The sequence below is a fragment of the Diorhabda carinulata genome, chromosome 7, assembly GCF_026250575.1.
Source record: "Diorhabda carinulata isolate Delta chromosome 7, icDioCari1.1, whole genome shotgun sequence".
Lineage (NCBI taxonomy): Eukaryota > Metazoa > Arthropoda > Insecta > Coleoptera > Chrysomelidae > Diorhabda > Diorhabda carinulata.
The window spans coordinates 744,656-763,784 of NC_079466.1; the positions used below are offsets into that span (position 1 = coordinate 744,656).

A 19,129-nucleotide genomic window follows, 5' to 3' on the forward strand; every position below is an offset into this window, starting at 1 on the left:
GTTTGTACGCCCGAATGGCGCGCTGAGCGTAATTCGCTATTTTGTGGGTTTATGCGTACAGCTCTGCGTGTCAAATTGTTTTCTGCCTCGGTCCCCGTGTTATATGTGACATATTACGAAATTTTGAATAATCCTTACGCATGGATGCTTCTTCAGTATGAAACCAGATGCGATGTGTTACCGCTGTATTGGTGAGCATGTAATTTAATTGACTTGTTTTACCGCAGTGCATAGGCAAATAGGGCAATGAATGTACATGAAACTAGGACCGATCCATCAGCCGCCCGATTGAGAATGTTTTAACGATGACAAAATTTTATGTACCCGTCTATGAACACAAAGTGAAACATTTATAAAAATACAAATAAATTGAAATCCAATCAGAAAATATAACTCAAACATAAGGTTCCTGAATCCAGGTAAAGTATGTGAATCAGCCCTTTTTCAAAGATTCATTTTTAGCAGGGAGCGGAGTATACAATGGGGACAAGTGAATCAAAAAAGCGTTGGATGTGGTCAAATTGTCATTGGGTGTTGTCATTGTCATTTTCCATAAGTACAGAAAGTTACCAAATGACTATAATTCGAAAATTCATTCAACTATCTGAGAAATTCAATCAGAGGTAAAGGTCATCATAATCACTTGATGATTTATGTAGGTGAATTTTCCCCAAGCAGCCTTTTTATTTCAATGTTTTTTTCATCTTATACAAAGGAAAACAGATTGCCATGAAGCCAAGAGCAAAGAGCTTAGAGAAAGTGTTAGTAGCTTTTACATTTGATATGCGAAAATTAATGCAGCAACAAATCAAGAGTCTCTAATGAAATAATGTCGATTATAATGAATTTCCTATCCATAATATTCTCTAGAATAAGAGAAATATTATTCGATACCTTCTCAGGACATCCCACTGTTCTTCTTCATACCTTTATTAAGTCAAGCCGCTTAGAATTAATCGAAATTATATATTTTCAGAATCCAGTTCCTCTTGTTTAGAATATGCTTCAATGCATTTCACTATAGAAAGGAGAATGGAAAATCAGAGATATTTATCGCAAATGAATCCAAACGGATATTTGAAGCAGACAGAATGGAAAAAAAAATGTTTTCAGCTGAAGTATACTCAGCAATTCGTGGAAGACCACGTAGTTATGAGAATTACTTTCCAGCTCTCACGCCTATCATAATTCAATTAATTAAAATTGTCAAAAATTTGTTACATTCTGTAGATAAAAGCTTGTAGAAAGTAAAAAACAAATATAAAAATAACTAAATAAGAATAAAACAAATAAAATAAAATTTCAAAATACAAAAGAAAACCAGAATGAATAACAAAATTATAGGTAATAATTAGTACATAAGTCGTATATAGTCCATGGCAAAAATGAAACCAGTATGCAGCATGCTGAGAATTTAATATTATTATTATAAGCATAGAAGTCGTTCACAGAGTAGAAGGCTCTTTCCAGTAGATATGCCTTCATATATATATGCCTTATTGAGATATACGGGAAAAGATGATATCGGATTTGATTTAAATTGGCAAGTGATTGTGCATTTTTTTTGCATTGTAAAATATTGAGCCCAGAACCCAAAACAGGAGGAACTTGATGATAACAGCAATGAAAACTGAATATTAATTTTAGCCTATAATTTTTCTTGTGTATCCGATTAAGTTTTATTTCATATTTGTTATGAAATATTTGTAAAACATTTTTCTCTTTCAATAAAGGATTATTTGAAAATAATATTTTGTTTCACTAGAACCAACTTATGATTAATCATTTTTCTATTTTCAATAAGCATATTCCCGTTTCTTTCTGTCCTGAAAAAAATTGTTTTTGCTACTTTAAGTACCAAAATCATGATATTGAAAATATAAACCACCGCAAGGATTTATTAAAATATTTTGCACTTTTTTACGCAACGATCATAGCAAATTATTGATAACGATGATTTCCGTAAAGCTTCAATAACAAAACTATAACTAAAGGTCACATTTCTTTCTATGGTATAGTTTTTTCAGTGGTACAGAACTTTTCTGCACTTAGTATAACATCCCAAGTTAAACAGTCATTGTTTACTTCTAAATAAATAAACAAATAACAGGAAGATAAACATCCCGAATTATTACAGCATTTGAGAAGAGAAAGGATTGATTTTTTCTTCAATTTAATTTCATCATTTTCAAAAAACCAGAATATAACATTGCAACACTCGTTTCTCCAATCTACTACCAGGGATAGGGAATAATGCAGCCGCAGCTGTACCCGCCCGCTCCCTTTTAAATTAAAATTTTCGAAAAACCAAACAAAATTCCTCAAAAATAAAAAAAACCAAAACTGAGAAGAGCCGTTTTTGCTTACAAGCTCCGTTTTCGTTTTCTTCTGGCCAAAATCTGGCCAAAAAAAAAAGGCAAACACAACCCGACGCAACAATCACAACCTCAGCCTTGCAGAGGAGCTATTCCTATATCAGGGCCTACTCCAACAGCACCCTCCTCACAACAATCCTCCTTATCTTCAATAATAACGTCGTCAATACTGGTACAAAACGATTTTTATTATTACAGTTGTCATATTTGTTTACATTTTACTGGTTAACCTCACAAGATTCTGGAATAGTATATCATGCAATAAGCATTTATTGATATTGATTGAGATCGGTCAAGAGATGTATGAAAGTCACCATACAAGCCTTGGTGAGCTTCTTGACATCCCATGCGAGATGCGAGTTGCATATACTATTTCTTCTACGAACAATCATGATAATGAAAAACCAATCACTTCATTTCCAAAGTCTATAAAACTTTTCATGAAATTGTAAGCTATCATTAAAGAATTATTTATGTATTTTATGCAAATTATAAAATAAAAATTAAAGGAAAATAAGTTCTCTATAATTATTTCAATTGTTTTATATGAATATTTTGAATTATACAGTTATTAAAAGTCAATTAATGCACTTTGGCCGAATTTGTCACAATGTTGGTGGATGTACTCTAGATTTTGATGGAGTACTATTTATTACATTATCATTTTGGCTGTACTCAATAGAATTAAAAATTCATCCACCCTTATTCTTAAGTGAAATGATGTCACTGCGACGGATGCAGTGTTCGGTATTTCAATTTGGATTTGGAAGTTTTGAGTGAGCAGCAATTTTTCTTCCTACAGTTTCCAAGTTTTGTTTAGTACATTTTCTGTTTATGTAATAAAAAAAAAGAAAAAGTTCGGACTAAGCTTTACGTACTTCTTTCAGTCGTTTTTGTATCTCCAATTGTTATAAGTTGGTTGATTCAAAATCTATCACATCGCCAAGTTTCAGCTTGTGCAGCTCATGCTTTCTACAAGCTTCCATAATACCAAAAATACATAAGAAAATGAATTTCTCATATTTACATTACATTGAAAACTAAGTTATACTAACTTTGGAATATAAATATTCAAAATCTAGGGCTTCTCCAATAAATTTCTTTATTTCATTTGTACAAAATGTTGTAAGCTTCTTTAAGCTTATATTCTTCAAGCTTTCTTACAAGTCTATAAGGCATTTTTTGTAGTTTTCTGTGAAATAGATTCTTTCAAGAATTTGACCTCTATAGAGATGAAGGCAGGCTTTCAAAAAATTATCATTAGAAATGTTATGAAACTCGAACAGATAGAGAGAGTAGGTAAATCTTCCATTCATCGAGGACATTGTCAAATATAAAGCTGTCTTGAACTGATAGAAGGAATCTAGAACTTAGTTCATCACTGTCCTCGTAATCAAATAGATGGGTCTGCCTAAGCTTCAATCTTGATAATAAACTATCAAAGAAACTTAAATATTTCTAGATTTTTAATTAGGGATTTAGCATTCATTTTGGGAACAGGGTAAATGCGAATAAATATTAAATTGAATAAATGAAATAAAGATTCATACAGTCCTGATTTGAATAAAAAAATTAATGAAAACACATCTTCACATTCCTTCTCGCACTTATTTCCATTATGGTATCAACATTTTTATTCATTCAAGTTAAATCAAAGCTAAATGAACGTATTGTAATGAAACAACAATTTTACCTAAACAACTATTGTTATTATACTAGTGACTTGATTAAGGACCAATTGAGCGATTCCCTTTTCGGTTTTGTCTATTTATCTCAGCTCTGTATTACCCATTAACGAACCACACGCTTGCGCATGAAATCACAGCCGATACACACTTAGGGCGTTTTCCTTCTTTCTATGCTGTACCTGTTTTCAATCGTGGAATATCTCCATGATTATTAGGTTGAATTGATCTCTATCTTTCTTTACTCGGAATAGTTGTTATACTACCAGCTCGGCCAATTTCTAATATTCTATAGTCCCGATAGCTTTTTGCGACCTATCCATCTTCTTCTACCTTTCACTTGCTGTTTTGAGAAATTAAGGATGTAGGATTACTAAAATAGACAAACCGTTTTTCTCGTTTCAGACAGTCCCAGGATTGGGGTTACGCTGAAATTTAGGATACCTGTTGAGATATTAATTGAATATATCTGTTATGATTGTAATTTCTCAGAAGTATCTCAACTTGTTTTAAATGTTTTAGTGTTTAGATCCTTTCAATTTAATATTGTATTGTTCTTTTTAAATTTAGGTTAAGAGACATGACCTTAAAAAGGTTTAGAGTAAATCTATTATTTTGAAAACTTGTGCTTCCCTGTACATATATCGTCCGTAATGATCACCTGATAGAATATTGATATTTACATGGAAATCGTAAACATAATCGTGATTTATCATTGTAGCTTTCGACAGATTTATGATAACATCTCTATTTTATATATACACTGCCCTGGACTCGATGTATTATTCAAAGAAATTGTTGATGGAGGATCGGTCGACAAGATAATAAATCATACAAATCAATGCTAATGATGGCAATACTATGAGTAATACAAACTGAATGTGTCGGCAAAAATTCAAAGGGTCTGACAACATTGTTAGGGATGTTTGGAGAGAATAATGGAAGGTTGATGGAGCTTTTTGTGGTTGGGTTTGTTTCACATGATATTTTTGTTATATTTTATACATATAAAAAATAAATTATTCATACGAGTTCTGGGCATCAATTATTTTGTTCAGCATACTGAACATAAAAATAATAATACATGGCCTCTTTCAAATTTTTGTGGTATCTCCTTTCAAAAAAGATGAATTTTAGTATTTTATAATGAAAGGAAAGTATACGAGAGTCAATTTTAGAATGCTGCCGTCTTTTTACAGTGCTATCTTGATATAACAAATCGAAATTAATTAAATATTAGTTCTATCAAGTAATTGTTATAGTAAACAACTTCTACTAAAGAATGGTAACGAATTTTTCTCAAATTACTGTATGCATTTTATTTTTAAAAAGCAATTGGTGGGTAGTAATAATACATGATAATACATAAATGTAGGTATTACATATTTTAATTTCAAAGATTCGCAACTCAACTCATGAATCGAAGGTAAAAAACCAACAATATTATATGTAGTGGCTTAATCTTAATTTTTTTCATGCTGATCAGAAAAAAATTCATATAATGTCTGTTTTCTAGAGACTTAGCACAATCAAATTTCGTGATGAATTTGACTACAGTGTCCCTCAAACCTCTCTTTCCAAGAGAGCATCAAGAACATCTTTTATTGTTGAGTCATGCTCATAAATTTCTTCCTCGCCTTCATCCGCTTCTGCATTGGTAACAGGCAACTTAGTCTTCTGAAAATGCAATTCTTTGTGAACTTTTTGCCAGATTCTAGCAAGTTCTGCGGGTGGTAAGACGTCTTCCTCGTCTTCTTCTTACGTTACTTTTAACTCACTTTTCTTGAAGCAGTTCGCAATGGTCCTTTCAGGGACTAGTTTTGAAGATCATGAATAATATTTGTGAAATGTTAATTGTAGTTGACGTTTGGTGTTCAAAATTAGCAAAAAAATCGTTTGAGAAATTTTGAAGTGGCATTTGCAGATAATTGTTTGTATATTTTTCAATCAAGTATCAGTGTAGTATCAATGAACATAAGAATTTCCTTATTTTTGTCCTCAATCTCTTGATGCCAACATTCAAGCCAATTGTTAGAAGCATCACTGATCATCCAAGATTCATAGATGGATGTGTAATCTTTTAGGATATAATTGACATTTTTAAAACATTGTATTTTTTGATATTTTTCAATTATAAGTGGCTTCGGTTTGTAGTTTTCAGTGCAATCTGTTCCCAGCAGTACTATCAAACTATGTTTCTGGGCCATGATTCTTTAACAACTGTGACGAGAAGCAGTATTTGATAGTGCTGTAAAAAAAGCCTATTCGAAACCTATCGCGACATGTATCACATACTATTGAATAAATGGCCATAAATTAGTTATAAAGACGTTTTGGGATGACAAAATTCATTAAATAGATGTATTTACACTTGTTCCTGATAGCTTAAACTTAGTTAAGAAGAGGTTGTTCGCACAAAATGATGTTCGCAATGTAAAGATATATTTCACAGTAAAACTGTGGAATTATGAACAATTTTTTGAATCGAGGAAGTCATTACATTGAGATGGCTTATATCAAGGTAATTTAAAGGGGATGAAAATGAATTTTTTGCTTTGACGAGGAAATACAAATATCACAAATAGTTTTTCTTATAGAGTAAAATTACACAAAGTTTGAATGAAAATTCAAAGAAAACGTTATTGATAACGATTTTAATTTTCTCCAATGACTTAAGTAAATCCTTTTTCCCCTTCATCCGTTTTCACATACAAGTATCGAAAATTATTTCCCAATATTATGCACGATTAGACAGATTGTAAATTGTACGTATCACCATTTACTTATTTCTAGGGCATGGCTATTCATTGAGCGGCTTGGACATTTTCTACAAGCTGCAAGTGTATTTGGGCACACAAACACATGATCAGGGCTTCGATATTTGGTAAGGGTTAAAGTCTTTTAACATGTGATTTTGATTGTTTTTTTTTCTGAGTAGCAGGAGGTTGGAGGAGGCTGGAGGTTGTTGCAACAACACTTTTTTTGTCTAATTATTACAGAAGAATTACTAAGATTGAGGTCAGTTCTTTATCGGCTTATGTTATCTGGATGTTTGTTCTTTATGTATATTTTCCGTAATATACCTATTTTCTCATATTATTACTACAACGCTATTACTTTGCTCAAGTTTTCTTGCAGTTAATAACAATAAAACAATGACAATAGAAGAAAAAAGTGATATTTTAGATTACTTCAATCATCATCAATTTTAACAAGATTCGTAGATATTTTCCTGGTTTCTAGATGTAGCTTATATGCACTCACAACGTGACCTTCAATTTTCTCTCATTATTGACTGTAATCTTGAAGTCGTCTTCTACATTTATGGTCATCTGTATGCAAGTTTGCACTCATTTAGCACAAAATTCGTGGTGAATAAGCTATAGAACTTTGTGAAAGACTATGAGAAAGCTTCGTTATTGTGAAACGGTGATTTTCTAGAATTTTTCCATCAATTTTGTCTAATTTGTTAGTAAAAATGTTTGTACGTTCATTCTTTTGGACACTAAACTGAATGCATCGCATATCGGAAAAAAGAGCAGCTTGGAAATATTCTCGTTGTGATGCGACTAGCTATCGAGTGAGATAGAAATAGCACTACGAGTCTAATTTAAGTGTTTAGTATGCTTTATGAATAAATTCCTGCAGAAAATCAATGAATCAATTCCAAATACTCAATCAGCATCACATTGGACCAAGGTTTTCCTTTTGAAATAAACATAATCACTATGAAATAATTTCTAGGATAAATTACTTGTACATTTATTCAAACTACATAAATGCATATGCATCAAAATTGGAGTATTTTGCTTCAACGAGTATTGATATGGCGCATTGTCATGCCCCACCCGATTGTTTTTTGTAATTTTCTCTATTTTCATTGTCTATGATTTATGTGTTGTATTACATTTGCGTATAAAACGCTGAATGTATTCGCAATATATAAGCAATAAGTTTTCGTGAAAGGCAAAAGATTTATAACGCTAATAACATTGAAAACCGTGAAAAGAAACAATAATTCATTCAGAAACTCTTTAGATTGTTTATTACGTTATGGAAAGGTGAGGTTGTGAAATATAAAGGAAGTTAGATATCTGTAGGTGAGTTATAAAGACAGAAAATTAGTGAAGGATTTTACAATAACAACATTTATGAAAGATGCGATTACAACGTTAATTATTCACGTCATAGAGATATAAATATTGTGATAATTTTGATATTTCACAACCGCACCCAAGCTAGCTCACAGAGTGTGTTACTGATTTAACTATTGATTCTATCGTGACATTCTTCAATAATAAATTCTGATACTAGAAATATCACGACTAAATCAGGGCTAAAGTTTATAAAATCGAATCTTTACAGGTGATTCCCAATCATACGTGGCATAGAGTATTTAGCTTGGTACTTCTATTAATACGTTTCATTTGGCTAGACTGTCTGTTGACAACTTTTTTTAATTTTTGTAACGAAATCAGTGGAATTGGAAGCGGCGCGTATGATCGATTTTATGTTCATTCCATAATATGATTCTCCTCTCATAAAATCACGGAAATACTTTCGTAATTCGTCGTTTTCAACATCACAAGTTCCATTTACAGATGTTCCATATGTTGGAACTTGCGGCTTCACCAATTGATTCTTGTTCGGCTATTTGAACTGGGTTTATAAATGACGTGGAACGGTAGTTCCTGTTGATTATGAAAACATATACAACGTGCTACACTGAAGTTGAAAGTAATATGATCCATCAGTAGAAGCACACTGATTGTTTTTCATTGGATCTAGCCAAGTTATTCATCGTCATGGAAAGAGAAGAGGAAGCGAACGTGAATAAATAACTACTTAAAACTAGTCACAACATAATGTAAACAGCATATAAAATCAATACAAAGAATTGTTGCTGTATAAAAATAGAGACCTTCTATGGAAAAAGTAACCGGTGCATCTGCAAACTTTAGATTCTGTATAACAAGGACTGGGTATTGAAATCGGCAACTTAACCCACTTTTGCACATTCAGGTCTTTGAAAGTAGCAGGGCACCGTCTCTATTAGGTACTGATGATAAGGAGTATAGCTGCAATTAATTATGTGGAGACCGGTATCGGAAAATCACCTCCACCATGTTCCAATCCAATGGATTGCTTGCCATCATAAACATTTTATTTAAGTTGGATTCTAGCACATGGTTGGAAGAGATTTGCACATATGAACCGATTTTGAAATTCGCTTTTAGTTACCAGTTATATCTGAGTATTAGTGACTCGCTACGGACTGGAATTTGATATTCAAGCTGGGAATGAAGAAGACCAGGAAAACGGTATTACATCCATTATCAGATGGAATAGTCGAGGGAATAAACTGGAGTGACGCGACGGATGTGATCTGTACATTATATAAGACTAATACGCTCTGTTGTAGCTTACCATGAGTTAACCAGACTTCTTTCTACGGTTCGAGTGGTTGTTCCCTCTTTTCACACTTCCATGTTCATTGTTCAATTAGTTTTGTTTTCTAAATCTCTCATATTTAAGCATTTATAAAAACTTTTCTTCAAGTATATACGAAACAAAATAAAGAAATCAATTTAATTCAGTAATTGTATCTGTAGTTTATATGAAGCTTTGAATAAACTTCAAAAAACTCAATCATATTACAAACGCCAAGCAATTTATTTCTGGATAGCTACCATATTTATAATTCTTACTAGATCGCCATTTTAATTTTCGATATTTTCACAAGTCTTTAATAAACCTATCAAAATCTAATCAATTTCGCTTTTATTATATCGTGTGTGTAACATAAATCGAGGACGTGTCGATTTTTCTTAAAGTTTAGTATGTCGAGATGCTTACCGGTCGTGGTTTTCTTCGCCTTTAAAATGGCGTGAAACGTGATTATAATTCTGATTTATACCTGGCAGGAATCCTGAACATAGAGGACCAAAAAATTTGTGTTTGTGATATTTTCGTTGTCTCTAGGACCAAGTTGTGATACTACTCTTTACTTTTCCAACATAAGTAATGTTACAAGTACCAAGTTTAATTTCATTGATTTCGTGGTGATGAGACCTTCAATTTTGGAAATTAATAACCAAATGAGAAATAATAAATACTATCACAGGACTTCGGTGAAAGTTAACAAGGAAAAGGTAACGTTGATTGTGAGATATTATTCTAATAACGAATAGTGTTAACTTTTGAATATAAATCTGATTACCACGGTTCTGACTACATTTGGATATTGCTGCAGCTGTTCCATAATCACAAATGTTTCTTGAAGATGAATATAAACATAATGCGAATATTTAAATTCGAACAACGATTTCAAATTCCAAAAAAAAAAACGTGTAGAAATTCATACTTTGTTGTCATAAAAATTGTTAGGCTTATACATGTTCGAACCTATATTGACATAAACATGGGTTTCATTTTATATTTGGATATATGTTTGTTTTTTCATATTGGACAATAAAACTTCTCTTGGAAAATAAAAAGTGGATTAAATCAATAAAAACGTGAAACTGAAACAATAAAAACAGTAGATCAACAATTACTTATTACTTAACCTAATGGTTGCAGTTTCTTCTGCTATAATTGCTATTTCAATTTATCTTGTTAATTTATTTTATTGGGGTAGATAGAGACATTTTTATCTAGGACATGGTTTCTTTTAAGAACGGCTCTGATATAGAAAATATTTTGTCGTTGCAGGTCTATGATTGGGGTAATTTATAGGTGTTGGGATGAAATGTCCGCCATCTTTCGCACGTGGAATTAAATTTAAAATGAGAATAATATACAATAAAACAAAATGTAGATACCGTAGATTGTATAGATTTAAGCGAATTATCTTCCACACAGTTCTTTAAAATCGGAATGTCTGTGCCGGATATTGAATTTTTCTTTAATACTTATGCAAAGTTTAGAATTTCATAACGAAATCGTGATATTTTATAAATCATAATTAACTGAGGAAATAAGAACAGAGAGAAGCTATTCCATAAGAAAACTTTCGCTCTTTCATATCTTATCATTTGGTAGCAGGCTCGCAATTCGCAGTATCTCTCAAAAACTGCTTAATCGTTCTTGTTCCGCTCAATTTTATTCGAGACTCTATTTCTTCTTTTGGTTAGATATATATTTCGCTCTCTCAAGATTTCAATTATTTTTTTTTTAAACCAAGCTCAATTGTGATTTCTGAGCGTTTTATAAAATTTTCATTTAATTTAATCTTATAACAGAATTTGTTTCATGATTCAACGGTTTTAATTCTATCTAACATACGTTACTAAACGAAATGAATCTAATTTGTTAGAAAATTACATCTTATTTTACTAGTTATTGTTTTTATTGTTATCTTCGTGTAAAGTATGAAAGAAGGTGGTGTATACGAACTATCCAATTTTCCACGAATCAAACAAGTAAATAATTCAAGGTCCTTTGGGTTTTGTGGCTTATTCGAACAGATCTGCGGCATAATAAAATCTTACCACTTACCACTTACATAATCATGCCTTAAAATATCTCGAGCGGAAAGTTCTATGTAGCACCACATGTTCTTAGTATCCAAGTTATTCACATTTGGATCTCGGTATCATCTCAAATTCGGAAATTTTCTTTGCCCACCTATCAGTTTATATAGAAATAGACTGACGATAATTTTTATATAAGAAGGAAGGTCAGTTTATGAGTCCTCCAGAGGTCTTTCAGCAAATATACCTGGTTTACCTTCAGCTCCTAGGGCAATTCAATTTTGTACGGCTGTTAAATTCACTTTACAGTGGTTTGTGAAAGGCGAAATTCTTGTGAATTGCCCCGAATCAACTATCTCGGATTCTCCAGCACATTTACACAGAAACCCTTCAATATATAGGGATTTAAAGGATTTTTAAGTTATTTATCTACGACATTACGAATAGTCCATTTGGTAGAATAATTTTATCATTTTTTCGTCATTTTGTGAGCGATTTTTTACTATGTATAGACTAAATTGATAAATCCATCTACTAAGTATCAAAATTTAGAAGTCAATTTTGAAAAACCCTTTGTATATACCTAATCTCTTTTCTTTTTCTTTTTCATTTTCTGTATAACTAATTCATGATACGCTATATACACCTACATCATGTTTTCTAGTCCAAGTTAGAAGTTAGTATACCAGAGATTTAATTTAACTTCTCTCGTCCAAAGTAGCATTGGTCTTCAAGTCACCTACTTCAACTCGACCTCATTCCAGACCAAATTTTTCGATTCCAAAGTAATTTGAAGGCTTTTAATTTATTTTCCGTGCTCTGTTACAAAGGAATAATTTGCTGCGAGACAATTCCATCACAAAAGTTCGAATTCAAATTGGCTACGTGATTTTCAGAAATCTTTTTAATTCCTTTGTCCCGCAAAATAGGCGGATCTGATTCGTTCACGGTAACGGAAAAAACGCACCAAATAACTTTTCAAGAGATACTGTTGGAAATTAATGGTTCTTTGTCATAAGTTAGCCTTTTCATGTCATTAATTTGTAGTGATTATTAAGAAAAAGTGAATTTATTCTTATATAATTAGATTCCTGTCAATTACACTGCTTATTAAGATTCCATCATATTTATCGTTCAAATTTGTTTTTATTCATTCTTATTATTTGAGTTTGGAATATCTATTGTGCGATTCTTACATCGTTACGAATGAATCTCTGTAATATACGAGGGTCGTTTTTTTTTCAACCTCCTATCGCTCCGAGCAGACGCTACGCGGGTAGAAGAAAGCGACTGCGAAGCTCTCGTACCACACACTCCGCCAGTGATTCTTTGCTGCAGCTTGCAGTATTATTTTTTGTCTCCTTAAGATTCACAATGAATAACGTTCCCTAATCTTCAATATCATCTAACGTTACCTGGCTTATTTCATAAATTCGAGAAGCTATTGCAATCCAAAATACAACTTCGACCAGAAATGAAATTAGTTTGAATATTTTGAAATGTCTACATTATTATTAGATCGTGACATACTTCTAATCATTGAATAATTCGACAACGCTGCATGTTTTTCTCATCTTCCATTCCGTGAATCTTGAATTAAATTGACATCTATTTGATTACTTCATAAGCTTCTTTACCCATGCAGGTCGAATTGTCGCAATAAGTACAACGTAGCATTCGCTACAGGTCAATACAGACAATACGTCCTCAAGTTAAAATCTAGTACTTTTTACCCTTGTATAATAAATAACTATTTTTATATTGATTATTTTTTGAGTGGCACATAAGAGAGATTCTCAAAGACCTCATGTCGAGTCTCAAAACTCTTTCGAATTTCGCCATGAAAATACAAATTTTATACACAAAATACAAACAAAATTTTTCACACAACTATCTGGAATATTTTAAAAATGGAAACTTTCAATGTATATCTCGAGAAGTTATCGCTTTTGAGCGACTGTTATCTTGAAAAAAAAAAAATGTTTTTGGTTAAAAAGCATGCGCAGATGAAGATCAGCTGATCGTTTCGTGCAAGATCTCGCACTTGCAAAATATCAGTTTGGTGTAATTTCTATTGCGTGCAAGCTGCAATTCGAGGAAGAAATCCAGAGTGGTGTAATAGAACGTGCATTTATTAAGTATAGGCTAATATAACACATAAGATATTGTTGGAATAAACGATGTGATGATTAGGAAAGACGGCACTCTTCTAAACGTGAACGCAAATTTATGAAAACTCTTGTCAATAAATCTGGAGAGATTGCTGTCACTTTCTGGCAGATATTTTCCTTTAGCGTTTAGCGATTGTTCATGTTGACTTTATGTTTAAGGTGTTCCCTTGCAGGAAACATCTGTCTCACAGCCGCCATAGAGTAATTTGATGTGTGACAGGTCGTTTCGTCTTGTTGGAACCAAGTTCTCATATTTGCTATTCTTGATCTCGCAAACTCTGGAGTCAAATATCTCTCCAACGTCGCAACATAGCGGTCTGTGTTAACGGTGATATTTCGTCCTCGTGAATCTTCAAAGAAGATTGGGTCAATAATTCCTTTGCTTGAAATTGCTGCCCATACCGTTACTTAGGGACTATGCAGAGGTTTTTGATGTTTCATTTTTGTATTTTGTTCGATAACGACAAATTAGTCGATTTATGAGCTCATGTAAATGATAATGAGCCTCATCTGAAAAAAGGATGTAAACAAAGTTGGAAAATCGACTAAGTATTTCTTCAGCAAATGCCAAACTTGCTCCAAAGTCGGTATCTTTTACTTCCCGTATTAACTGGAGCTTATAAGGATGCAGTTTAAGATCCAACTTGAAAATTCGCTGTAAAGTTTGAAGCCGCCGATCGCTTCCGAGTAGACACGTGCGGATTTTCTCCTTCACCCTATCAATATTGTCAATCAATCAATTACTTTGCCTTGCCAACCCACGAATCTATCAGGCTCCAAAAACAAGGTAGCAGTAGCAGGTACCACTCTTTCACTTCGTTACTTACTTAGATTTGTTATCATCATTTTTTAAGTCGGTTACAAAATATTGAATTTTTTCATTCTCCTTCAAAACAAATTCAAATATCTGACATAATTTTGAAGTCAACTGGAACAACATGGAACATCTTCAGGAATTTATGTTGGTTAGTTAGTTATGTTGGAAGTAACTGTTCAAACTGTACTAAGAATTAACATGATCAATAATTAATTGATAAATCTTTCAAAAAGTGATATTTCATGTTAATTGTGTGAATTATTATTTTGGTAATGAAAGAAGAATTCTTCTACGATGAAAGTTTTTGGACGGTTGAACAAAAATTAATTTTCTAAATATTCTATACTCTATTTATACTCCATTTAGATAAATTCGACTTTCATATCATTGAAAAATTCATAATGATAAATTTAATTCGATGTTTTTTATAAAAAAAATCAGTTTGCTTAGTTACTGACACCTTCCTTCTAGCTAAAATACCTCAAGCGGATCAGTACCTCCAATGTTGCTTTCTACTTGTTTGTTTGTAATAGAAATTGAATTCAAATTTAATAGTAACTACCCAATATTTGAATTTTAAGCAAATCAGAGAGTATGTTTGATTAGTCCGGCACAGTCGGACGTGGGAAAGCTTCAGTGTAAGCTATTATTGTATATTCTGAAATAATTTTTTCAAATTGAAAATAAAATTAATCAAACTTATTTGATAACAAAAGTATTTAAGTAAAATTTATTATAAACATACAATACTTGTATATTGAGTGTGAAATCATCAAACCTCAAAAGTTTGTGTTTGTGCCGTGTTTAATTACCTCAAAATTGTGCCATGAAATTACAAGTTCCTTCACACATTAAAGAAAAGAATGTAGTGAATTAGTATGATCCAAATAAATATTCAATTATTTAGTTGCGATAGTTATTTAATCACGGAACTATTTATAACTGGAACATTAATAGGTATATGGTTCTAACAATGTCGTTTCATAAATTAATACAATATTTTTACACATCATCATTTTTAAATCTATTTTCTTGCCTTTTTGTTGAATTCTCGTCGCTTTTCCATTTCTGGGTCAAATAATTTGTCAGTAAAAGATAAATCTTGTTCAATTGGAAACTTTTGAGACTTCATAAGGTCTATTTTATTGTTTATATCTAACCCAGTAGGTTTTATAATTTTTAGCGCACCAGTTGCATTTGCATCTTCAGATAAATTGATGTCTGTAGACTTTTTCAATTTCTCAATATACTTAGCGTTCTCTATTCTGGCCTGTTCGAGACACTTTTGCTCGTCTGGGGTTAGGTCTATTAACCTCGGATCCATTCTTATCCAATCGGACTCAATAATTTGAGGTATTTTCCAACGGGTATTAGGATCTGGATCTAAAAGTCTTCTAGTTACGTTTTTAACTTCGTCGCTAAGCGAATCTGAAACTTTGCTTCGAAACTTCCACCTCCGTTGCATTTGTTGATTGATGAGATTTCTGACGTTTTTATCTTCAAATGGCATTGATTTATTTAGCATGGCATATAAAATTACACCTAGAGACCAACAATCTGAAGATTTAGGGAAATAAGGGTTGCCCCTCAATACTTCTGGTGCTGCGTAGTTAAGTGATCCACAGTATGTTGAGCTAGTGACATTTTGTCCTTCGGAATTTATTGCAAATCTCGCGAAACCAAAATCAGCTAATTTTAAATTATTATTGGCGGATATTAGACAATTTTCGCATTTTAAATCTCTATGTACTATTCCTAGTTCATGTAGATATTGTACAGCTAGAGTTATTTGTCTAAACCATACTCTTGCTCTATTTTCCTGAGTGTGTCCGTTTTTAAGTAAATAATCTAGGAGGTCGCCTTTTTCGGCTATACTCATAAATATGAAATATTTCTGTTTCCTTTGGAATATGCTTTGAACGTGAATTATGTGCGGATGATTGATTAGAGCCAGTACTTCAAGTTCTCGTGGTAAGAATTTCTTGACAAAATCTTTTGGAGCTTTCTTCATATCTATTACTTTACATGCTAATTTTCTAGGTTCATCGCTTTTTCTTGATCCCGTGTATTCAGTTAAATACACTGGGGCGTACGAACCCTCACCAAGTTTTTTAAAAAGTTTATAACCTTTTTGAGATAAAACAAATTCATCCGAGTCTTTAGGTGGGAGGTTCTTTCCCATAATTGCTGTTTTGTAACATTTTGGTACACAATACTGGAAATTTTTGATTTATTCAAATTATCATAATCAATTCGTGACAAGTAGAGGTTAGTTTCGAACGTCTCTGTCACTTGACGTCACGATTTAAAGTACTTGTCACAGAAATTCATCTCAACTAATAGAAATGGTATATGTAAACTGCAAATCAACAATTAAATTTTTTAACAATGAAATTGCGACATCAGGTGTTTCATCAAACCTTTTTTGTACTTCCATATAGTAGGGGATTCGGGTTTTATCTACAGTTAAGAATCGATACAAAAAATCAGACTCATTTTGCTTAAGCCGCATCCATGAGGCCATGGAAATGTTAATTTCAATACGCTTTTGGCCCAAAGTTAGCAACCGCGGCACCGAATGCGCGAATAGCATAATTTTTCAGTGAGTTTGTGGCAAAAGCGCTCTTTTGATATGCCGCTATTATCTTCAATGTCTCTATTAACACTCGTCGTTATTAAATCTGACACAGCCAAGTTTGAATTCTTCTTCTTCTTCTTCTTCTTCCTGCTGTGTATAGGCATCATTGCCTGTTTTCTTTCACGTCATTGCCTCTGCTCAGTCACCTGGGAGGTTGTCACTCCATCTTTTCCAAGGTCTTCCAATGCTTCTTTGCCCTGCTGGTGATTTGTCACTTGATATTTTCACAATTCGTTCTTCCGTTATGCGGTCAATGTGCTCAGTCAAGTTTGAATTCAGCTGCCATTAATATTACGGCGGTAAATGATGGTACATTCCCGTACACAGTGTCCAACTCCTCTTTCAGTTGCGGAGACGAATTAACTATTGATAACAAATATTCAATGATAGCTAAATACTCAAGTTTTACTATACTAATTCAAAAATGTTCATTAAAACACAACTTGTGTACTTAAAATCTATGCCGAGCAAATTTAATAGCAACCAAAATCTAATTAACATTTCTTTACATTTTTTTTCTAGAAATTGAGCTAATCAACTGAACGTTATTTTTTGCATTTTTGTTAGTTTCTGATAATGTAATAATAATAGAATTTTAGAAACGCTGAATTTATAAGTAATGTTGCCATGTTTATGAGTGATACCATACCTTTATAATACGTGCTAACATCGTCAGGTAGAAGTAGGAAACTCTTCAGACGATTTTTGTACTTAAGGATTTTTTGTTTTGATAAGTGTATTGCTACCCAAGGTCAATCCTTTGGAGGATATCAAATAATTTTTAGAGTTAATACTGAAAAGTAACAGTGTAAACAATTGAAATAATCAATAAAATTGTATCTTATTTTATTTGACACTAATACATCTATTTCCAAATATGTACAAAATATTTAATCAATCTTATAACTAATTAGAATTTCCACAATATTTACAAGAGAAAATCGTTGCTTACAATTTTATTTACTAACATATTGATATGTACAAATATTGTGTTATAACTGTTATCCTTATATGTTTATAAAATGATTCACAAAGGATAAACGTTACATTTTCAGGCTAAAAAAAGTTGGAAGAGACTGTTACGACGGCTTTCATTTTCTACCCAACAAGTTCTACCCCATTAGAAAAACATAGATTAATATTTGAACTTGAAATACTTGTATGATAAAATATTCACAAATTCAAATTAAAAGCTTTTCAGTAGATTTCACCATAATATCCGTAGATTAGCAAATAACAATCAGCAGATAGTTTACTTTTAAAAAGTTTTTTCTGGTGCTCAATTTTAGAAAAATTATTAATATCCCTAATATTGTTCAAACTTGTCGCGATTCTTGAAAAGAAACACTCTTAATACGAAAAAATATCTATTTTTATCAAAAGATGAAATAGTTTAATTTGAAAGTACCAAATGTATTTGTTGATAGGCGAAGGTACCTATTTACTTATTACTGTCTTTTTTTGAATGGAATTTGAATGATTTCTGTTTGTGAAAATAAATTTGTCACAGAGCAGTATCATGAGTAGAATCTGACACAGGATGAGTTAATTAGGACGTGTCTTCTCACCCAAGAACGAAACAAAACCTGACGAGTGTTTCCCTGTGTTTACAGATGAAATGAAAGCAGATTTTGCGAAATGTATACTTAAAAGTCTATCGGGTAAAGAACACGTTCAAGTCATATATGGAGTGAAAGAAAATTGACAACAGCACCTTTTTTTAGAACAATACTACAATTTAATTCATTTAAATATTCTTTAAACCTTGTATTTTGTGAACAATGGTCAATATTTTATAAAAAACAATAAAATCTGCTAATTTAGTTCAGAATATTGCCTCAATTTTGAGATATATGGAGGTCGATGAGCAAAAACATATAGATAGGACGAAAAACCTTCTGTTTAATTTCTTATTTATTAGACCTATGTTATGTTCACGCTTCTAAATGTCCTTGATTTCAGGTCTCT

At 32.1% G+C, this 19,129-nt stretch overlaps 1 protein-coding gene across 1 annotated transcript; it reads right to left on the reverse strand.

The window, feature by feature from the left end:
• Positions 1-15,422: 15,422 nt before the first annotated feature.
• LOC130896217 (testis-specific serine/threonine-protein kinase 1-like) lies at positions 15,423-16,793 on the reverse strand. The gene has a single exon (XM_057804159.1). It carries the CDS (start codon positions 16,703-16,705, stop codon positions 15,548-15,550), a length of 1,158 nt encoding a protein of 385 aa, XP_057660142.1. The 5' UTR covers positions 16,706-16,793; the 3' UTR covers positions 15,423-15,547.
• Between the last annotated feature and the right edge of the window lie 2,336 nt (positions 16,794-19,129).

What these genes read in the sequence shown, in the direction of transcription:
- LOC130896217 (XM_057804159.1), bottom strand. Translation starts at nt 16,705, where the DNA reads ATGGGAAAGAACCTCCCACCTAAAGACTCGGATGAATTTGTTTTATCT.